At 48.1% G+C, this 21406-nt stretch overlaps 6 protein-coding genes across 6 annotated transcripts; 2 read left to right on the top strand and 4 right to left on the bottom strand.

Moving 5' to 3' along the window:
• Window positions 1-364: 364 nt before the first annotated feature.
• On the top strand, window positions 365-2159 carry LAJ45_09139 (uncharacterized protein; the record flags this gene model as incomplete). The annotated part of the gene is made up of 3 exons (XM_046118684.1): window positions 365-462; window positions 553-1592; window positions 1642-2159. The coding sequence occupies 3 exons, from the start codon at window positions 365-367 to the stop codon at window positions 2157-2159; spliced, it is 1656 nt and encodes a 551-aa protein (XP_045968069.1).
• Window positions 2160-3003: 844 nt separating this feature from the next.
• On the bottom strand, window positions 3004-4171 carry LAJ45_09138 (uncharacterized protein; the record flags this gene model as incomplete). Its single annotated transcript, XM_046118683.1, has 3 exons — window positions 3004-3822; window positions 3891-3899; window positions 3965-4171. The coding sequence occupies 3 exons, from the start codon at window positions 4169-4171 to the stop codon at window positions 3004-3006; spliced, it is 1035 nt and encodes a 344-aa protein (XP_045968068.1).
• Window positions 4172-5605: 1434 nt separating this feature from the next.
• On the bottom strand, window positions 5606-6786 carry LAJ45_09137 (uncharacterized protein; the record flags this gene model as incomplete). The annotated part of the gene is made up of 3 exons (XM_046118682.1): window positions 5606-6288; window positions 6342-6674; window positions 6774-6786. 3 exons carry the CDS (start codon window positions 6784-6786, stop codon window positions 5606-5608), a joined length of 1029 nt encoding a protein of 342 aa, XP_045968067.1.
• Window positions 6787-8090: 1304 nt separating this feature from the next.
• Window positions 8091-10913, bottom strand: LAJ45_09136 (uncharacterized protein; the record flags this gene model as incomplete). The annotated part of the gene is made up of 7 exons (XM_046118681.1): window positions 8091-8426; window positions 8476-9196; window positions 9265-10005; window positions 10063-10387; window positions 10439-10575; window positions 10635-10755; window positions 10856-10913. The coding sequence occupies 7 exons, from the start codon at window positions 10911-10913 to the stop codon at window positions 8091-8093; spliced, it is 2439 nt and encodes an 812-aa protein (XP_045968066.1).
• A 4830-nt stretch (window positions 10914-15743) lies between these two features.
• On the bottom strand, window positions 15744-16427 carry LAJ45_09135 (uncharacterized protein; the record flags this gene model as incomplete). The annotated part of the gene is made up of 3 exons (XM_046118680.1): window positions 15744-15987; window positions 16037-16347; window positions 16401-16427. 3 exons carry the CDS (start codon window positions 16425-16427, stop codon window positions 15744-15746), a joined length of 582 nt encoding a protein of 193 aa, XP_045968065.1.
• Window positions 16428-17257: 830 nt separating this feature from the next.
• On the top strand, window positions 17258-19535 carry LAJ45_09134 (uncharacterized protein; the record flags this gene model as incomplete). The annotated part of the gene is made up of 4 exons (XM_046118679.1): window positions 17258-17293; window positions 17356-17430; window positions 17504-18697; window positions 18750-19535. 4 exons carry the CDS (start codon window positions 17258-17260, stop codon window positions 19533-19535), a joined length of 2091 nt encoding a protein of 696 aa, XP_045968064.1.
• Between the last annotated feature and the right edge of the window lie 1871 nt (window positions 19536-21406).

Here is a 21406-nt window from a genome sequence, read left to right as displayed (position 1 = left end):
CTACATATGTAACCTTGTGTAGCTGGCCAAGACGGATAGGCTCGCTGATGGCTGATGGCTCAAACTCGACGGCAACCAACTGCTCTCGCCCAAATAATCCCTGTTCGGCATACATACCCCCATCAGCGAGTCTACATAGTATCGCGAGAGTGCAGACGCGATAAGAGACCCACCCTAACCCTGTGTTTTGATCCGCCAACTTCACTCCAACCCCACGACCTACCACTCACGCCCTACAAGCTCCAATTGACGTATCCAAGGTCGACGAAATACATCGTGGAATCGCCATAGTAATCACTTATCGTTTTTAGATACCAATTAATACTTAAGTTATAGGCAAATCGCTCACCGCTGCTGGAATACCATGGCTACGACAGCTCCGGATCCGCAGCAGTTGCACCAAGCACTACAAACTGCTGTCGTCAAATGCTCTGAACGCTGTCTGTACCAAGCTGCGAAATGGTAACTTCAGCTCTACTTTCCTACTTCTCCTCCCTCTGGGCTCTCGGGTACGTGGCTGTAGTGATGAAACTAATGCCACCACCACCCTAGGGCCGCGGAAGCACTCAATTCTCTCACGACTATCGCAACCCCTCGCACCCCGCAACTCACCTACCCAGTTCCTACGCCCCATGAAGCCCAAGAGCTACCTCAATATCTCCTTGCCAAATCATACTTCGACGTCCGCGAGTTCGACCGCGCCTCGTCAGTGCTCGCGTCCTGCACCTCCAAAAAGTCCCGGTTCCTCCACCTTTACTCCCGCTACATCGCGGGCGAGAAACGCCGCGATGAGGAAAGCGAGATGATTCTGGGCCCTCTTGACTCTGCGGCCACTGGCAACCGTGAGGTCCAGTTTGTGTTATCTACGCTTGAAATGGGATTCGCGGAGCAGCCACCTACGGAGGAAGAGGATGCCTGGCTGCTGTATCTGTATGGAATCGTGTGCATGAAACAGAAGAATATCAAACATGCGAGGAAAGCGCTGTGCAAGAGTGTCTGCCTATACCCGTATAACTGGTCCGCATGGCAGGAGCTCGGGAGCACGCTTGGCGGCCTTAGCGACCTCAATGAGATCCTCGATAGACTCCCGAATAATGTCATGACAAATATCTTTGTCCTCAACACCAACCAGGAGCTATATCAGACCGATGACGGCGTGCATAAGCAGCTCACAGATCTGCTACAAATCTTCCCGCGCTCGGCGTGGCTCAAGACACAGCGCGCGCTGTTGTTCTATCATGCGCGCGACTTTGATGAGGCCGAACAGATCTTCGATGGCCTGATAAAAGCAGACCCGTATAGACTGGATAGCTTAGACCATTATAGTAATATCTTGTACGTGATGGAGCGCCGCCCCAAGCTCGGCTTTATAGCCCAGATGGCAACCGGAACAGACAAGTTCCGCCCTGAGACATGCTGTGTCGTTGGCAACTACTATTCACTCAAGAGCGAGCATGAGAAGGCCGTGATGTACTTCCGGCGTGCATTGACGCTGGACCGCGCTTCATTGAGTGCGTGGACGCTTATGGGACATGAGTATGTTGAGATGAAGAATACGCATGCCGCCATCGAGGCGTACCGTCGTGCCGTTGGTTAGTGCTCCTCCTCTTCCAACTCCTAGTATGGTGCTAACAAGACTAGATGTAAACCGTAAAGACTATCGCGCCTGGTATGGCCTGGGTCTCTCCTATGAAGTCCTTGAAATGCACTACTACGCCCTCTTCTACTTCCAGCGCGCCGCCTCACTACGTCCCTACGACCCACAAATGTGGCAAGCCATGGGCAGCTGCTTCGACCGCATGAACCGCCCCGGTGAGGCCATCAAAGCCTACAAACGCGCCCTCGTCTCATCCGCGCCCGCGAAGCAGGTAACCACCCACTTCGACCCCAGCATTCTCCTGCAGATTGGCTACATGCACGAGAAGCTGCAGAGCGGCCGAGAAGCGGCAAGATGGATGGAGATGGCACTTAGGGAGGAGGACGAAGTCGGGGTCACGGCGGCCACGAGTAAAGCCCGCATGTGGCTTGCTAGGTGGGAGTTTGGGAACGCGAATTGGGGCAAGGCGGCGGAGTATGCGAATGAGTTGTGTCAGGATGGGGCAGAGCTTGAGGAGGCGAAGGCATTGGTGAGGGATTTAAGAAGTAGGATGGAGAAGTAAGTAGGTGGGATTATTTCGAGTCTTTTATTAATAAGTACTTCTTTTTTTTTTTTTTTGGCTCTTTTTTCCGGACTTTAATGGGTGGATGACTTGACCTTTGACGCATGCGCGGGTGATGATGATCACGATGGATAGTTCTTGACTTGCATGAGATCAATGATGCGGACTCTTTTTGCTTTCTTCTTTTTTGCTTCTATGATATTACTCTGTTCTATATTATTCAGCATTTATACCCATTTCCATTCTTCATCCCTGTCTTTTCCTTTCTATTCGCATCTAGCATCCTTAATCCTCTTCATCCCTGTGGTTCATATGATGTTTCCTTCGAATTCTCCCAAAAGACGGTGGTGTACTACGGCGTTTGGTATTACTCAAAAAGTTCCTTCTTCCTCATCTTTAAAGAGCAGGCTTGTTTGCTTGTAAATATATTACGAATCAAGGGTCCTGCCTAGGCCTAGCATATATATCCCTAACTGAGCCACCTCCTAAGTGAGATCAATGGGGATAAGGTTTAGTTTTTATTTTTGACCTTATGCGGTGTTACTCAAGTACTACATGTATGTATACTATGAGTTGAATGCTGGTGGTTGAGTATTATATATTCATTTCATTCTTGACGACTGTATGGTAGGTCTACTCAGGTTACATGTCAGTACATACGTTTACTATAGATCAGGACACAGAGGTCAGAATGAGAATAAATCATTACAAGATATTTGAATGAGAGACAGTTAGATTTGCTACGAGTGATATTATATGAGCCTAAAAAAAACCAAAGCACCAACCACGCTACAAAAAAAACGCCAAACACCAGATCAATGCCTATCCATTACTATTACTACTACTATCCCGCTACTAAAAAGCCCTCTCCTTCCCCTTCGCCGTCCCCACCACCGCACTCTCCTCCACCACCGTATCCAACCCCTTCCCACCCCCTCCCATCCCCATCCACCCCACTCGCATCCACCCGATTCTGAAACGCCGACGACCCCACCCTCGGCGGCACCTGACCCCGTTCCCCATCCGTCTCACTTTCCATCCCCGTCCCCTCCGTACTCCCCTCCCTCTCCCCACGCGGCTTCTTCTCCCCCTTCGCAATCTGTATCTCCTCCAGGCGGTCCAAAAAGCTGCTCTTCCCCGGCCGCCACCCATACGTCCGCTCCCCCGCAAGCGCCGCCAACGGCCTCTGCTTCGCCGTCAGCACCGCCGGCAAGCAGTGCAGCCTCACCCCCGCGGTGGCAATCACCTGTCCCGCACGGGGGTCCTCGCGGTCCTCCTCGCCGCCCGCGCCAGCAGCGACATGGGCGCCGGCGGCCGCGGCAGCACTGGTGTCTTTCTGCGAGACGTAGACGCCGCGGACCTCGTGGGTGTCTTCGGGCGCGGGGCCCTCGGGGCAGCGCACGTAGATCTCGGTGCCGACGGTGGCGGTCCAGGAGCCGGACCAGATGCGGTTTCCGAACGAGAGGAGGGGATTCTCGGTGTGCAGGTCGAGGATCTGCAGGCGCCCATGATCGCCGTGGGCCCAGCGCGAGACGGGGTTTTCTTCGTCGTCCGAGGAGGGGGGCGTGGTGCGTGGGCGCTTGGGGAGCTGGCGGCGGCCGGTGCGGCCCGAGCGGGTGGTGCTAGAGAGGGGGCGGGGCGGGGGAGGTTGGAGGGGGGGGCGCTGTTGGTGTGGGGGTTGGAGGAGGGGCCGGCGTGGATCGGGGTGGGGATTGTGAAGTCGAGGGAGACGTAGAATTCCTATAGTAGCCAGGTAGGTTAGTTTGGGCTGTGTAGAAAACGATATCGAGCGTGGAGAGAGCGACTTCAGGCTCAGCGTCGCTGTCGGTCTCGTACTCAGACGAGTCGATATCAATATCCATAGGGACCTGCCCTTCAATCGAAGGATTCGGCATTCTCTCAGTACTGGCAGTGGCAGTGGCAGTTTTGGCGATCCTATGAACAGTTGAAGTTGTCGGTGATCTTGCGTTTCTGCCCTTTGGTGGATTCTTGACTATCAGGCTGCGGGTCATGGTAAGGATCTTCCGTATTGCTTTTTTCTATACTTGTTAATGCTTCCAGGGTTGGCTAGGTTCTTTGAGGCTCCGTGAAACGTGGGGACGGAGAATTGTTTTTCCGGCGCACTTGACAGTTAACGCCCAGTTTACTCGGATTCTGCGGTCATGAAGTGACGGGTGAGAAGATGTGATGATGCTAGCTGAGCGGACAATCGTGACTTAGTGGTAGTTGAGTGAGAAGGCTGTTGTGTAGACAGAAATTCCTGGTGAGTGATTATTGATGATGCGGCCGGCTGCTTCTTTGTCTTCTCTACCATGAGCTGGATATCTTTCTGCAGTGTGAAAAAGACTAGAGTTCAAGACCAATTGATATACCGTGTAGAAGAGCCAGTGGCAGTGATTGATCGATGAAGATAAAATAAAACCGTCCTGTATCGAATTGACTGAAGTTTAACTGAACCACCAGGAGTGGACAACATCGACCAACAGCATATATCAGGATACGTATACTTTTGCTGGGTGTCGATTACTTATACGCAAGTCCCCAGCTCAACCCAGCCCCCACACACATGCAGGAATGCCCCCTAGATCGATCTGTACGTACAGCACGCGCTACGCAATGTCTACATCTACATGTAGATATAGGTGCATAGAATGAAGTGACGGCAAGGTTATGCACGTAATGTGATCTACTGGACGATCGATCAATTGATCGATCGACTAGCTTACATGACGATAGGAGCTGAGATTATACATCACTCGCAGAACGTTAAACCGTGTGTGATAGACACCAATGAAGCAAAACTGGACAAGCCTAATACAAGTATGTGAGAGCTACAGAATCCACAACTCTTTTCAAATACATTCACGCAGTCGAGTGATAATTCATGCAACAACTATTTTTCCCCACTAACACCTCACATGCAGTTTTTTGTTTTTTGTCGCCCTATATAAAAACAAAAAAAGAAAACGGCCAGCACAATAAATAAGTACGCAAAAAAAAAGTGGATATGGAAGAAAAAGAAAAAAGAAAAAGTATACCAACATAAAAAACGCCCAGAAGTTCCCCATTCCCCCATTCCCCCAGCTCTCTCCTCACCCCCATCGATCTGCAGTAGCGTGTACTGCTGCACTGAGATAGGCATGGAAGAAAGAGGTAAAGCTGGCAAAGAGGCAAGCTAGGGAAATCATTCCACATGGGAAGCCTCGATAGATCTGGCCCAAGAAGGGGGGAAGAAACAGAGAGCCAATAATGAAATGCAAGAGAAAAGAAAAGAATATTCTAACAGCTAAACAACTAAAAAACGAGGAAATCCATTATAAGCAAAAATGCCACGATAGTAACAGAAAACGGCCAGTTAGTCAAAAAGAACAATAAATGCCACTAAAAAAGAGATATGGGGGGAAGGGAGACCAGGGACCGAGATCCGATCAGATAGGCAACGCCTCTCATAGCGGCAACGCCTCAATCTGCATCCTCATGACCGCGCTCCTCATCAGCTCCTCCCTCAAGCTCTCGCTCATCCTCACTGGCGGCGGCGGCGGCGGTGCCGGCACCGGCGCATCATTCGCCATGGCCCTCCTCATCTCCCTCCTCGTACTACTCAGCACCGCAAACTCATTCGCCAGCAGGTCGATCCTCGTCTGCATAGCCCTCAGCCTCGCCTCGCGGATGCGCAGGCTCGCAACTGTCGCGGCCGTAGCCGTTGGAGTTGGGGGGTCTGGTGGGGTGGTTGTAGAGTTCAGCATAAAGTCCTGCAGCGCACCGATGCGCCGTATCTGAGACACAAGTGTGTCAAAACTGTCCTGGCGACTCAGGGGCGGCAGCGACGACGAAGAAGGCGGTGGCAGCGGAGGCCATGTGATTGAGGGCACACCCGCTACATAGGGCCTATATTCCCCGGAAGTCCTCATCGGGGGCTGAACCAGCTGTGACGGTCCCGTGAGCACATCCGCCGTCGAGTCCTCCCTGGGCACCGACAAAGCCCCCGAGCTCGCGGCAGGAAGGGCAGAAAGTGGCTGCGGCGGTAGAGGCAACGACCCTGGCGAGACTCGTGCTCGAAAATTCCAATAGATCTCCGGGATCCTGTCCTCGTCGACCTCACCCTCCTCCTCCTCAAGCTCGTCCTGCTCTGCCTCTGACCGACCCTCCCTCGGGGCAGCGGTGGGGGTACAGGTACAGTACCAAGAATCCTCCTCCGCCCCGCTGGGGTGTGATCATACAGGCTGCCCCACCGTCCTGGTCTAGTCTCGGAGCCAATGCGCCTGCGCAGGGCCAGGAGGCCCTGGAGCTGGCGTTCCGTGCTGTCGCGGGTGCTTGTCTCGCGCAGGAACTCGTCGAGCGTGAGCATCGAGCTGTCGTTGCGCATCACCATGGCTTCTGGGCCGGCGGCAGAGGAGGAGCCGGAGGTGGAAGAGGTGTGAAAGTTTGGGGGCGAGATGCACCGGGGCGGTACCGGCTGTTTGTTTGCGTCATCCGTGGAGTTATTCTCAGAGTTTCCCGGTGGTGGTCTCCATACTGATGGGAGTTAGTTAGCTGTGGTACAGGGTACGTTTAACATAGGGGCAGGAAAGGAGCGAGGGAGGACGAGAGAAAGGACGAGGAGACATGACGTACAGGGCCTACCCATGGCTGGGTGAGAGCTTTGCTAGGTGAGAGGGTTTGAAATGGCGGTTAGGCTGTTGGTTCTTGAGAGATTGTGGTTTGAAGGGAATGTGGGAGAGAGGACGAGGTATGTCGAGGTGTTTTTATTGGGTGGATCGGAAAGACCACTGTTTCGTTCCGGGGGTTCGTTGTGCAAGGAAAAAGAAAGAGTGTGTGAGTGAGTGAGGGAAGGGAGAGCGAGAGAGAGAGAGAGAGAGAGAGAGAGGTTTCTCTCCAACCACCCCTGCCCCAGACACTACCTCATCTTTCAATGCTGAGCTGACCGTATGTATGTTTCCCTTTGCTCCCATTCGTAATCGTAGTAATCGTCATTACTACAGCTACAATTCCCCACGATGTACCCGGTACATGTAGGTACATGTAAGTACATGTAGTTGTTCTTCCCTGTTTGTCTCTCTCACATCGTCTCCACCATCCAACCGCTCAATCGCTCAATCAGCGTCAGCAGCTCAACCCTTACATATGCACAATTAAGTAATGATCGGACCCAGTTGAGACATCTGCTACATCTACATGTACTGTTTGTACTTCTATTTGGAATAATTTTATTTCACTTTTGCCTTCACTCGATGGATGGTCCCTAAATCAATCTCATCCCATATGTATAAATTTAGGCAGTATCTATAATAATATGCATTCCACCTCGGCCTAGCTCATCCTCATCCTCATCCTCATCCTCATCCTCATCTCGATCTCATCTACATACAACATACGCACTTCTTCCTGCATAAAGCCCCATCTCGTCCTATCCTATCCTATCCAAGTAGCTAGCTACTAGCTTCAACGTCTACCATGATAATAACTAGAAAAAATAATAATAATAAAAGAATCCACCTTTTAAAGTTCTAGAATAGAAAATAGCTAGATGCTCTTTTTGCTTTTTCTTTTTCTTTCTCTCTTCCGTCCTCAATTAAGTAATCCATGAAAGAGAATAAGAACCATGGAAAAGGGCCTAGGGTAGGGAGGAATAAAAAGAAAAAGAAAGAAAAAGAAAGAAAAGTAAAACATAGAAAACCCCCAGAAAACCGGTATCAAAAAAGCAGTTGGAAAAAGGAAAGAAGGGTTTTTTAAAAAAAAAAGGAAAACACCCATAACGCCCCACACCATACGCACCCACGCTTCTAAATAATTGCTAGCACCAGCGCAGCCAGCCCATATTAAAGCAAACTACAGCATAACAAGTAACAGCCCGCTACACAGACAAAAGAAGAAAAAAAAGAATAACCTACAAATATTCCCTTTCACCCGCTCGCGTCACCCGGCAGCAGCCTAATCATCCGCTATAGCCTGGCTCATAAAGCTTCTGTTCCCTGTCATCGGCCGTCCAACCTGACTAAACGAGCTACCTCTCCGTCTCAATGCGCGCTTCTGCGCATCTGCTGCTTCGTTCTTATGGAGGCTCTCGCTTGGTAGAAGGATGGCGCGGTCAAGCTCGTAAGGAAGACCACGATGACGCCCACGTATCTGCATAGCGACGATTACGAGCTTGGAAACGACAGAAAATTGGCCAGTGAAGGCAGTATTAAATCCAGGATAGCCTAGGGACAGTCCAACGGTACCGTAGGCTGAGACGACCTCGAATAGGATTGCGAATGTCGTGAATGCCTGTCTGGTGTTAGCTAGGGTCAAGTATAAAATGTAGAAGGGAGCTTACGTAGTCACTATTATTCTCAATATGGCTACCCTCTGCAATTGTGATGATGAAGAGCCCCAGGAAGATGTACCATAAATCGAAGGACAACTGTTTCCGCAAATGTGCGCCGACGAAACTGGTCTTACCATTCGCGGCCTCGTCTTCCTCGTCGCCGTTGGCATAAATACCAAGGGAGCTTTCTTCATAGACATTGGTTTTACGGACGGAGATGGCGATGGGAAAGACGGAGATGTACATCATGACCATATAGCTGACCTGGATGGCAGGGTGGAGTTCTGCGAGGTTGACAACACTTGTTCCTGAGGTTCTTGTGCTCGCGGCTTGGAATATGGCACCCATGATACGAGAACCAACAGGGATATCAGTGACGTCTTTATCTTTAAGGTCTAGGACAATGAAGAGAATCACATCGGAGACATTAAGGAAAACAAGCATCCAGAAGAGCATCCAGGTTGTGCCCGAGGGGAAGAGGAGCGTGAAGCAACGGCGGGGGTGATCGAGAAGAAAGTTGAGGCACTCGCGATATGAAGAGCCTTCCGGGCAGACCTTGAAGCCAAGCCATATGATAAGACGGAGCAGACAGGGAAACCCGGTGTTGCCAATTACAATGAGGAAGGACATGACGATAAGGATGAAAGTTGCCTGCTGGAAGGACACCATGGAGTCTGGAGTGAGTGTGAATCCTAGATCATTGAACGCCGTCTGTGAGGTGTAGATCGCCCTGAAATTGGTTAGTCTATGAGAGGCAGAGTGAGATATCATGTCTGGAGGGGGAATATCAATACACACCACCAGGTCGGATTCACACCAACAGATTTGACATAGTCCTTGTAACGAGTCATAGTATTAATCCAGGGGATAAAGCAAACAACCCCAAAGAGGTGGAAGAACACATAGTATCCCACCAATACTCTTGCCAGTAACTTCAAACTCCTGTACTCGATACCCCCCAATTCGTCCCTCTGTTCATCAGTCAAATCCACGAAATTTGAATTCCTTCCCAATGTCGGCTGATAACTCAGATATGGCATAACGGGGGGTTCCTTGGCTGCTTTTCTAGAGAACCGTGAAAGCGGGCTCATATTCCGTTTTCGGGGGTGGGGGCCCATAGCAAAAGCACTAGTCATTACACGTTCAACCGTCGAAGCACGGGGTAAGAATCTGTCAACCGTAGTGGAGACGCGACGCATGCGCATGTTGTTAGATCCATTTGTAGCAGCATTTCCTAAAGAGATAGTCCGGGACGCAGGAACATCGTATGCACCCGAGCGTCCATAATCCGTATCACCGGTGGTGCGGGCACGGTGGAGCGTATTCGCATCATCATCCTCATCAACCTCGTGGGCACGATCACCCTGCTCAAACTCTCTCGGTCCGGGAATTCTCAGCGCTTTTCCGGAACTCGGGGCACGTCGATTCTCTGCGAAAGCAATGTGGGGAGCACTTAAGCTTCCCGGATCATTTGTTCTGGGCTGCGGTGATGGAAGGTTGACGAATTGAATGTTTCCATTTTCTTGGTTCCTCTGGGGCCTATCACCATCCATAAGTTCATTGCCACTATTCCCCATTTTAGATCTCAATTCATACCCTTCAGTTGAGGAGGACCCTCGGCTAGGCGTACGATCCCTCCCTTGTTGCCCCATAAACGAACCCCGCGAATCCATAGGTGAGAATCCTTCCGGCGCAAGCGTAGGAAATTCCGGAGTAACTTGAGTGGTTTCTGTAGAAGTCCGTTCTGCCTCAACCCCCGGGGTTGGCTTGTCTGGAGACGGTGCACGGGATTCGCTATGGAGAACCTTGATTTCGCGGCCACGGACACCGCGTTCCTCACGATCAACATCTTCTGTGGGTGAGAATAGAGTGCCAGTTGAGCGACCAGTTTTAGCTCTTGAGGGTTGTCGACTAAGTGCGACTACAAAATTGTCAATATTTCTTCAATCTGTAAATTTGGGGATCTTCATACCAATATTCTCGAAGCGCTTTTCAAACCAGTACAACCTTACAAAAACGACGAATGTGTTGATAAATATTGGGGTTGTAATCAAGGGCACAATATACATCACAATTTGCTGATAAAGCTTGATAGTGTTGACGTCGACTCTAAAGCTCCCAATTAGTGCATGATCCCCATTGAACCCAACCACCAAGATTCAACATACGTATTTATACCTGACTGCGTAGCACTTCCACTGGCAAACACCAACGCATCAATATACGCCATGTTCTTCATGGGATATATTATCACCGAGCCAAGTATAATGATGCTAACAATATACAAATCTATTCATCAACAGCACATGTGTGTTAGTTTTACAAGTTCAAATAAACAAAGCCCCCACTGTGTAATCACGTAAAATACTCTGGAAAAATGGTAACTCACAATGCGCGGTGATAAAACTCAACCTGGGTCTGAAACTCCATTTTTTCGGCTCGCCCATATCTCTAGTACTAGGAGAAGGGGGAGGATGTCAAACAGAAACCTTGTGTTCTTGTACTTTTGTGTTACTCCCGGCTAATGTTGAGATACTATGGATTGTTGATATTCTGAAGGTTTGGGCGAAACAAGTAATGAGTGAGGACGAGACAACGATGAGAGAGTGTGATCAGGATCTTCTGGTTTCTTCTGCACAATAACAACGTAGACTGGTGGCGAGGGTTGGAGGATTTAAGGGCAATTCAATAGTAAGGGACGCAAAGTGGATACCAGGCTTGAATAATAAAGGAATTACCCGTGCTAGTCTATTTATCGTCAATGTACAGAGGCTACTGATTCAATGTGATAGAAACAGACATCTAGAGGGCTATTATCAACTTGACTTAATACTCAACAATCAAGGATTTAAGAGGGGGGAGGTGCCGGGCGGAAGAGGTGGTGGCAGGCTGCGATAGGTAGAAACAAAGGAAGGGACAAATAAATCGATAATAATAGGTAATGATGGTAGTAGCAAAACGGTGTGTAGGTTGTAGAGTGACTGACTGGGTGAGATTGAGGAAGTAGCAAGTTGAAAGAGAAAGAAAGAGAGCAAAAGGGTTCAGGTTTCAACTTTTGATTCGACTAGCTAAGGCAGCGGCTGATCCTTGGAGCTGGGAAAGAACGAACGCCTGGGTTCCCTATCGAACAGGTGTGGGACGAGTGGGAAAAAGGCCTGATTGAGCAAAAGAAGGTGTCCCCATATCATGGGGAGAGATCGTTGGTGAACTCTCCATTTTCCTCCTCCCGTGTACCATGACTTGGGAATGGGTTATTGCGTGTGGCGGTGTCCATGGACTTGCACCTACTGTCAGGCAGTGTACCCAGCATTACATGGTCTCACCAGGCACCATCTCGGACAAACAGACTAACATCGTGACCTTCATTACGCAAATAATCCCTAGATCTTCCCCAGAATTGATCCTGGAGGCACTATCGCGCATTCAAATCTTTTGTGCAATTGTCCCAGTTCAACTCCCAACCCTTCCCCACCTCAATCTCTTCCAGCGGGGAAACGGGGGGATGGCATTGTGCACTGTGATGACGCGGGGCGGTGGTGGTGGTAGTTTTCTCCATATTTTTTTTTTGCTACGTGTTGAACCCAATGATAAAGGTCCTATGGGAGCTTACTTTCGCCCCCACATCACATATGTCGAGTCGAACTGCAGAGCTTCCTGTTTTTCCGGTGCCGAATGGAGTCGTCAGACAAAACCAACAACACTGCAGCACTGCACCTGTCTGGGTCCTGCACACTGCGTCAAAACCCACACCCCGACACGTGCTTGCATGCTAAGTTCCTACTGCATCCTCAACCACCGGTAATTGAACTTGAATCTCTGCCCGAGGATAAATCATATCTCGATACATTGAAAGGTACAAGAAACCAAGACGCCCAGGCAAAAGTATCCCTTCGTCTGGCAATGCTGCCCACCCTATAACACAGCAATTAGATTTGTATGGGAGATCTATTATTTGATAAGAGAGATAACGAGATCTGTTAGTAAAGCCACATATAAATTTGCTTTTTTGGGGGGTGGGCAGCATTTTTTGCCAGACGAAGGGATACGTAGCACCGCCAAACCCCCAATTTCGACTCTTCTCCTTTTCTCTTCGTCGGCAGTAACCCACCCCTTCCCTTCCGCCGTAGGGCTCCTGCTGCACCTCCTGGATCTTCAATTCCTGGAAGCTTGTCCCTTGAATACCTAGAATTACTTCCGATAAACTCGGCAATGCTTGCAAATATGTACAACAGCGCCAGGTCTCCGATATATCAGTCTCGGATCATTGGTTTCTTCTCCCCAACCCATCGCACCCGCAATTTCCGGCGGGAACGGGTTCTGCGCCGCATTCCGCCATCATCTGTTCCATCTTCCTCCAGGCAGGCATAGCGACAGATAAGGCAGAGTACTACTACCAATTGTACTGACACAAGAATCTTACGAATCATAAGTGCAGATTTCCTTTCGATCGTCATCAGCCCTGCAAGTGTCGGGTTATTTGTGTACAAGTACATCATTTTTCAATGACGGTCGGTACTTATCCTCTTCTTGGGTTGGGCAGAGAAATAGAACCATGTATGATGTCTTGTAGTCTTTCAGCTGAAGACTCTTAAACATTTTTCCGAGGGGGGGGGGGGTGCGGAGGGAGTGGTGGACAGGCGTATGTAGGGGGTGAGTGCTAGGAAATTCCTTCCTTTATGCCCTGACTATCAGATTGGGAACCCCCGTCCATGCCTGAGCGTCAGCAAAGAAGCAAAGCCAAGATTCGAGACTTCCTTCCCTCAGACAGCCGCCTCACGCAGATGCATCGCCGCTAACGTCCTCCTAACGGTTTCCGTCACACGCGATAAACCCTGAACCTCAAGACAAGCCTTTTACATTCAGTGCCGAGCCGGGAGCTGCCGCAAGAGGGAAGAGCCTGGAATGTGGCTTGTAGGCGTGCCTGTTCTGCCGGAACAATAATAATTTAATCTGGTTGATAAGCCTTTGTAATTGTCTCGCTTTCTTCCTTTTCTTCCAGAGTTAGGGAAACGAATTGATCGCGTATCTGTTTGTTTAATCGGATTTGGATCCTGTCCGATCAGACTCGGGAGACTCTAGTTGCCAAGAAAATTTTCTCTCCATGAGCGTTAGTTGAGACCTCTCTAGAGGCCACCAAAAGCATAAAAATCTAAACCACCCCTTACATGAAGAGGGAAAAAAAATCGTGCAACACACATACGTGCTACTAGAAAACAACGTACAAAACAGAACTATCATCTCCCACTCCACTTTATTACCTATCAATCTCACAGAGAGTTTTGGACAACTAGAGTACATGGTAAGGTCTAAAGTACACTTGGAGGCTTAGCACATAATATGCACTGCCACAGAATACAGAGGGTACATGTATCCTCATAGAATAATTATGCCTGTCAGCAGTGTATCACGATCGAGCGTCATGATCACTCAACACTGTAATACCAAAGATCAGAGTTCCATGTAACGTACCCCGCCGTTTTAACTGCATGTCACCCGAGGAGCGAGATCATGCAGTGCACCCCCAACCCAATAGCACAAGATCCTCCAAATGGCACCTGTAACCTGGGCATGATATTGTCATACATTCGTTTGTGATAGTCTACTTTGGTTTGGTTTCTCAATGTTCACCGAGAGTGAGAGAGGGAAAAAAATGCGGTTTATGCACTCGTAGCCAATTTCCAAGCAGACGAAAAACCCAACATCTTATATCATTACCCCCTTCTAACTGGTAAGTAGACGAACCAACCAACCAAACCCACAACTGCATATAACGTTCGAAATTGTATGGACTCAGTCCCATGACTGAAACCAAAACTTAAACCTAAATCATAGAGACAAACATATCTGCATGCACATACATACTTCTTTTCCCCCACGAGGCAATCGCTAATCGAAATGGCTGACGCTGTTTTAACCAACTCGTTATTGTCTCGACCACTGCCACACATGCAGATCTTACCTACGTTTCCCTCCACGCCGCGTCGATCAACTCCCATGAAAAAAAACTAATTGCCTTATGCATCGTCCCGCGCCTGGTGGCGAGTCCCTCCTTAGTCAGGATGGGAATCTCTGATCAACCGTCGTTTCCAAAATACCATCATCCCACATCCAAAACACTAGATTGCAATTTTTACAGGATACAGCAGCCGGGGTAGTGTAAGTATATTTGAATCCGGGCCAACAGGTACCAAATACCTGGGGGTAATTGAGTGGACCACCACCCACGAAATGCACATAGGATGGATGGGTACTCTAGGTGGATCTGAGCTCCATGAAGTGCTCTAAAGTAGAGTACCTAGGTACTCTAGCGCTCTGCAGGGCCTCTGTTCATAACGAACGGAACGGAATGGAATTGGTAGTGGGGGGATATGGATACAGTACCCATCAGCTCCATCACACACGCATGCAGTCAGAAAAACGAATTCCCTTCGCTGCTTTACAACTACGGTCCGTTATTACCACATCCGGGGAGATGGGTGCTGCGAGGAGGAAAGAAAAAGTAGACCCTATCACGCAGCTGCGATTATTGCAGGCGCAGAACGAGATCTTATGTGGAACATGCTGAATCTTGGCATATGCACTTAATTGCAGCAGGGAAACACGGTACCTCTACCCAGAGTATCTCGAGTACGTACTACTGGATATCTTACGAGAACAGGCATACCTATATGTACCTATGCCTGCTGATGTGAGAGCTCCTCCGCCAATCCAATGACCCTTGGTGTCCCGAATGGTAAGAAAGGCACATGTGTAGAGATTTAAGGCAGGGCTAGAGGCACTAGATCCTGGATCCACTTACGTGTAAACTCGAGGTCGGAACGGATTAACCCAACGGAGCGGAATATCGTTTTCCCTAAGTGTGGCTTGAAAGCATTCAGGTTTTAGGAGCCACGAGGATGACAGCAGACAGTCACAGTGGGTAGAAAAAGTAAAATACAAGGTTTGATACCTATGAAAGAAAGGAGAGGGCTGAAATTTCCTCAAATAACCCTTCGTGGGAGGGATCTTATTCAACGTAAGTCTGCGACACTGAGGCAAGTACTACATCATCTAGCTATCACGATACGAGAGAGCTGAAGGCAGAAATTTATCGTGGTCAAGTACTGTGGTTTCTTTTGCCGTCAAAATATCGAAGTATCAATATAATTACTAGCTCAACTATGACGCCATTCGCCATACTCCCATAAATCATTGTTTCAAAAAGACGGCTAAATGTTGCCCATCTTTGTTGGAGAACGATGAAACAAGAGAAACACCCGTTTTACCTTTTCCAACAATTACATCCCTTGACGCAGTCTTTCTGCCAATTGTCGCTTTCCAAACTCCCAAGCGTTGAGCAACCCCTGTTCTGAAAGGTCTAGGTTCTTCATTCCAACAACCTCATTCTTCGGCGGTCTACTAACACGGGATGCAATGGTGGCGGGGTCCGTCTCGAGGATGATCCCATCATCAACAATTTCGTCAACGCATAGCGATACAATATCGTAGTTCTCCAGCATGGTACGTTTATCCGTGATATTTCTGTAAACCAGTCAGACTCCTGTATTCCATCCTTGATAGAAACCTATACCTCAATAATAGGTTCAAGCTCTCCCGCAATGCCAAGAGTGTGTGCCATAGCAACATCTCGTTCTCCTCAGTTCCGCCGACAACATAGAGCATCACATCGCTCTCGGCCTTAAAGACGACGATGCGTGAGTCGTAGAGGATAATATCGTTGTTTGATTTGGCGGTCTTGTCGATTAAGCCCTTCTCAAAAGCTTTTTGTTCTTTTGCTGTCGGGTATGGGTTTACAGTGGAAGGGGTAGAGTGAGGGGGGTGGTAGTACTTTGCAAGAATCCGAGAGCCGTCATTCGGGGAGAGGATTAGGATTGCGTTTACCTATGGGGGGTTATTAGTACAGTCGTAATGAGGGCGGAGCTGGGGGAACATACCGATATAAGAGAGAGGTTAGGCGCCATTTTTAACAGCTTTGATATCCGAATTTAAGTGTTTGGAGACAAGAGTATTTGTTGTTTGTCGAGGCGAAGGTGTCGAGCTATGTGGGTGTGTTTCTGTGGATGTCTTTAGGTAGAGGTCGAAGCTCAAGCTGTCTTTTGCAAGAGTACGGTTACCACATAACGTTACCTCTCTTTGGTGATGGAGAATGCTTGTATGAATATACCTTTTTACCAACCATATCAGACCGTTCTTATCGCCTCGCGAGATACCTTACTAGTAATTTAGTCTTACCCAGCGCCATTCTTAGATCTTTTTCTCTAAATTCATTGCATTTTCGTTATCTTCGTTGACGTTGCTCTACTGCGGCTCTTCATGCAGGTTGACGCTAAGATATGAAAAGTTTCGGAAAACATTCCCTCTAAAAGTGCCCCACCCATTCCCTGTACCTGCTTCTCTTTCCTCCGATGAACTTCTATCCCATTATATATTTACACCGAGTCGTCTCTCTTCCATAGGGATCCTTGGAATATGTTAAATTCTACCGCGTCAAGAGCAATTGCTCCCACAACAGCTCGTCTGCAACTTCGTCTTTCTACACTACGATTAAGTACTAGATATTACGCAAAACCTTCCTATCAACCTGCTCCGAGAAGATATAACGGTGGCGATACACCACGTGAGGGTCGCGGGGATTCATACCGTGGTTATAATGAACACCAACCAGACTCCCATAGCTCAGGATACAATAGCCCCAACGGTAGGCGTGAACGGCGAACAAATATCAGAAGAGACGGGCGAGAGTACACGTCCGATGGTTATAAACTACCCCGTGTAGGCCGAAATACGGAGTATGAGGACCGCAAATACAACCAGCGTCAAGATACTCGTGAGCGCCAGCCTGCCAGTTCCAAGGATGGCGAAACTGACTGGTTGGCCCCGAGGAAAAAGAAGAGCAATAAGGCAGAAGATACTATAATTCCCCAACTAACCCAAGACGAACTACGGTCGATATTCTCACAGGAGGTGTGGTCAAGCTCAGGCATTTTTTTTTTTTTGGTCATGATTTAGATTGCTGATAATTTCTCTTCTTCTATAGTTATTTGTATTCCGTTGCGACCTAAACGCTACCCAAATTACTTCGGCCATGTTCTCTTATCCCCAGCTTCGCGATGTTGGTATCCTCACTTCACATGATGTCTCTAATCTCGCGCGCCAACTTCACACCCATTATCGTCTTGACCGCGTTGATAAGGAGGTGCTCCCCCATGTCAAGACCCTCATTACAGATATTCAAAATGGCAAAGTGCCCGGAAACCCATTGGCAAGTGTACATATCCTATCTTGCCTCAAGGAAATGGAAGAGTTTGATTTGGCCAATGATTTTTGGAAATGGTTGGAACCTCAGAATGAGGATCACACCGACGCGCGAGTTTATGGTGCCGCTATTGAGTGTCTTGCGTATCAGGGTACAGCGTTAGATGTCATGGAAGATTTATATACGGAAGCCCTTGAGCGCTACTCGGATTCCACTGTCGCAACAGTCGCCCGCGACACTGGTAAGGGAACTAGGATCATGCTCTTTCAAGGTATTATCACGGCCCGTCTTCTACACGGTGATTGGGAAGCTGCCTACGAAGGCTTCGATATTTGTATCCGCCTCTATCCCACACTTACCCCTCCACGTATCTACGAACTTATAATCTACGAGCGCTCTGTAAAAGAAGCATATATTGCGTTCCTTATGGCTTGTCGAGCTGGTACCCCACCTAAACCAACTGTACTGACGCCACTACTCAAGCAACTATGGAGTGAGACGGGAGATGTGAGGGCTATGATACGTGCATTGTATGCGTTTGTGGGTTCGGGGGGCAAGACATCGTTCCAACATCTCAATAGTCTTATTGGTGGAGTCTTTGGGACAATCGGTCAAGTGCCAAAGAATGCTAGAAGCGGAGAGGAGTGGGATGAGGTCTATGCAAATGCGATGACATTTACTAGAAACCTTATCAGCGCTTTTGCAAAGGCTGGAGTGCAGCCCTCGCTGTCCACATTCAACACAATCATAACACTAGGAGGAAAGTTGGAGCGGATGGATCTTGTATATGGAGGACTGAAGGAATTGGCATCTGCAGGAATGGAGCCAAATATAATTACCTACAGAATCATCTTAAATGCATTCGGTGAACTCAAAGAAGCTGAATCAGTTAGACAAAGTTGGGCAGATCTTTGCAGCGCTAAAGCAGAGCTTGGAACACCTTTCGATTTTAAAGACACTATGGCGCTAATTAAAGTATAAACTCCCTCCCCATGATTAAGCAGTTATCATTCTAACGTAGTTATAGGCTTGCGTACGCACTGATCAAACAGACTTCTGCCGCTTTGAGCTTAATCGCCTCAAAGACTCCCTGGGTTGGCACCTATATCGCTCTTCTATGGACAAGATCAACCACGAAAAACAATCCATTTTCAATGAGGATCTCGCTAATGAGGTTTCCGACCCTGGGGCAGAATTCCCCATCTCACGATCAAGCCAAAACGAATTACGGGGGGAAATTGAACAACTCGAAAAGGTCTTGGTATCTTCACAAATCCACAACTTCACCACTTCCACGATGCCCCTGGTGCTCCCTCCCAGTCGTCTCAACCAAAGTGTGGTTGATATTGACTCTACCTCGCCATCATTTGGACCTGAAATTCCGCGGACGGAGCTACAGGAGTTCTACGACACGCTCACATCTTCGGCATCAAAGATCGATATTGGTGAGGACCCGCTGCTCCGGACTGCAACAGGATACTCCGTACAAGACCTGCGATTCGAGAACTGGCGTAGCGTGAACCGTCTTCTATATGAAGCCGAGATTTATGAAAGGGAGAAGAAAAACGCACTTGTTAGACGATCCAAGGCGCGCGCCGCGAGGGAAGGAGTTGTCGATACGGAGGACCCAGTTGAGAGTAAAGATAAACAAGAAATCCGAAGACTCTTCGCAACCGAGGAGCGAGCAAAGAAGAGGATCGAGGAAATCAAGAAAGGAATGCAGGCAGTAGATAATGCGAGACAATCCGGGGAAGGATGGAAGAAGGAAGAGTTGAGGGTTAGAAGACAGATGGGTGGCGAGATGAAGGAATAAATGAAACTAAATAAATTTGTGGATATTTTTTTGTGTATGATATCAATTAGATTCACGTCATATATTATCACTCAGCCATTCTCGATTATTGTCTTTCGATTAGTTATCTAATTTATTAAGTACATGAAGCCTTACTTTTATGGCACTACATTTAAGTTCCAGCGACCTTTATTAGATAGTACACATACATTAATTGGTGAAATTACATACTATCCCAATCTTTTACGGCGTCGTTAAAGATTGGGATAGTACTAAACTATATTCTTAAAACTAGGAATCGATAACTAGCAAAGATTTCGAATACTCCAGCTGCAGTAGGTCATTTTAGGTAGGATTCCCTGATGGTTTTTTCTTCTATCATGCTATAATTAAGGATTCTTTTTTCTCCCGTACTCCATATTTTGGTAAATTTATTTATTTCTAAGAATCAATAGAGGCGCAGCTGCAATGAAGTATAACTGTAATTCATGACCATCCTCAAGAATTAAAAATCTCAAACGATATCCACTTTAATCGCGGTTCACCACAAGCAGTTATGCCGGATCGCGGAAGGCAGGCAATTACTTCCGAATACATTGACCAATCATGATCACACAGTGCATGATTGGGTCCACACAATATCACTCGAACTAATCCTCACACGTAATTGGGTGGCAACACTTTCTCTCGATATTTGCCAAGAAATTACATCCTTGGATTTTTCTTTCCAAGGGATACATTAGCTTGCCCACACCATTGATATTCTCCGGATGACACTCAGGTGCAGAGTTTTGCGTTAGTTGTTATTTTTATTAAATGATCAAGTATTTTGCGTGGACTAATGAGCCAAATATTGTGCCATTGATAAACTTTACACTCCATTAAGACTTGACTATCAAGTTATATTACAGTGTTATCCCACCGACCAAGCTACCGATATCTAATGAACTTGGAATTTAGCAATTAGAAGTTGGAATTGGACGCCGAAAGTGTTAATTGGAGATGTGGTCAACATCATTAAACGCCGGTTATCACATGAGACCACCAAAATATCAAAATCTCCAATTTCATCAAGAGTGGCAGGTATGTGTGCTTGTGATATTAGTAGACACAGGTTACATACCAATCCACCCAGATATGTGTCAAACCAAACATTTAAAGCCACATCACACAAAATCCCAACCCCTTGCGGTCCAAGATGACACAGTGTCCCCTTTTTCTCAAACTTCAAACAAAACCCCATGAACATATTAGCCCCCCCCTTCCTCTGTCTTGTTATGAATTCTCAGCTCTCAATTGATTACTACCTTCGCCGCACTTACGACCCCCCCCCCCCTTTCGCCGTCCCAACATGCCCGCCCGCCACCGCGGCCTGCCGCCCCCTACCCTCCCACCAGCCTCCCTGACCCGCATCTCCACCAGCCACAGCCCACTAATCCCCCCCCCATGTCGTACTACCCCAACCCCCCGCCCCCGCCCCCGCCGGTGTCTAAGATAAAGATAAGCTTCAAGATCTACACACTATGCAGATCAGACATCACCCGTGCATGCCCCTTCCATGCATGGAAGGTCTCAACGCAACCTAACCCCATAGTGGGGCATGTTAGTGGGGGACGATAAAAGGACAAGCTGATAGCTAGAAGCGGGAGATGTCACCGATATCATTATCATTAACATGACCCAATTGAGACGCAAGACATGGAATTCAAATTATAAAACCTTGTAAAAAATTTATTAGCCCTGCTAGAGTAAATACAAATCAACTATATACACGCTTTCACCCCCTATGACAAAAGATTTCCCGGCTCAAACAAAAAGATACAAAACAAAGGCTCCCACCGAAACAAAACAGAATCCCAAGCGCTGCTGTATGTATATGGGATATCTTTACA

The sequence above is a fragment of the Morchella importuna genome (assembly GCF_003444635.1).
Source record: "Morchella importuna strain M04M26 chromosome Unknown Morimp01GS034, whole genome shotgun sequence".
NCBI classification, from domain to species: domain Eukaryota; kingdom Fungi; phylum Ascomycota; class Pezizomycetes; order Pezizales; family Morchellaceae; genus Morchella; species Morchella importuna.
Note: the sequence above shows the minus strand (reverse complement) of the source record. Positions and strands in the feature narration are given on the sequence as shown.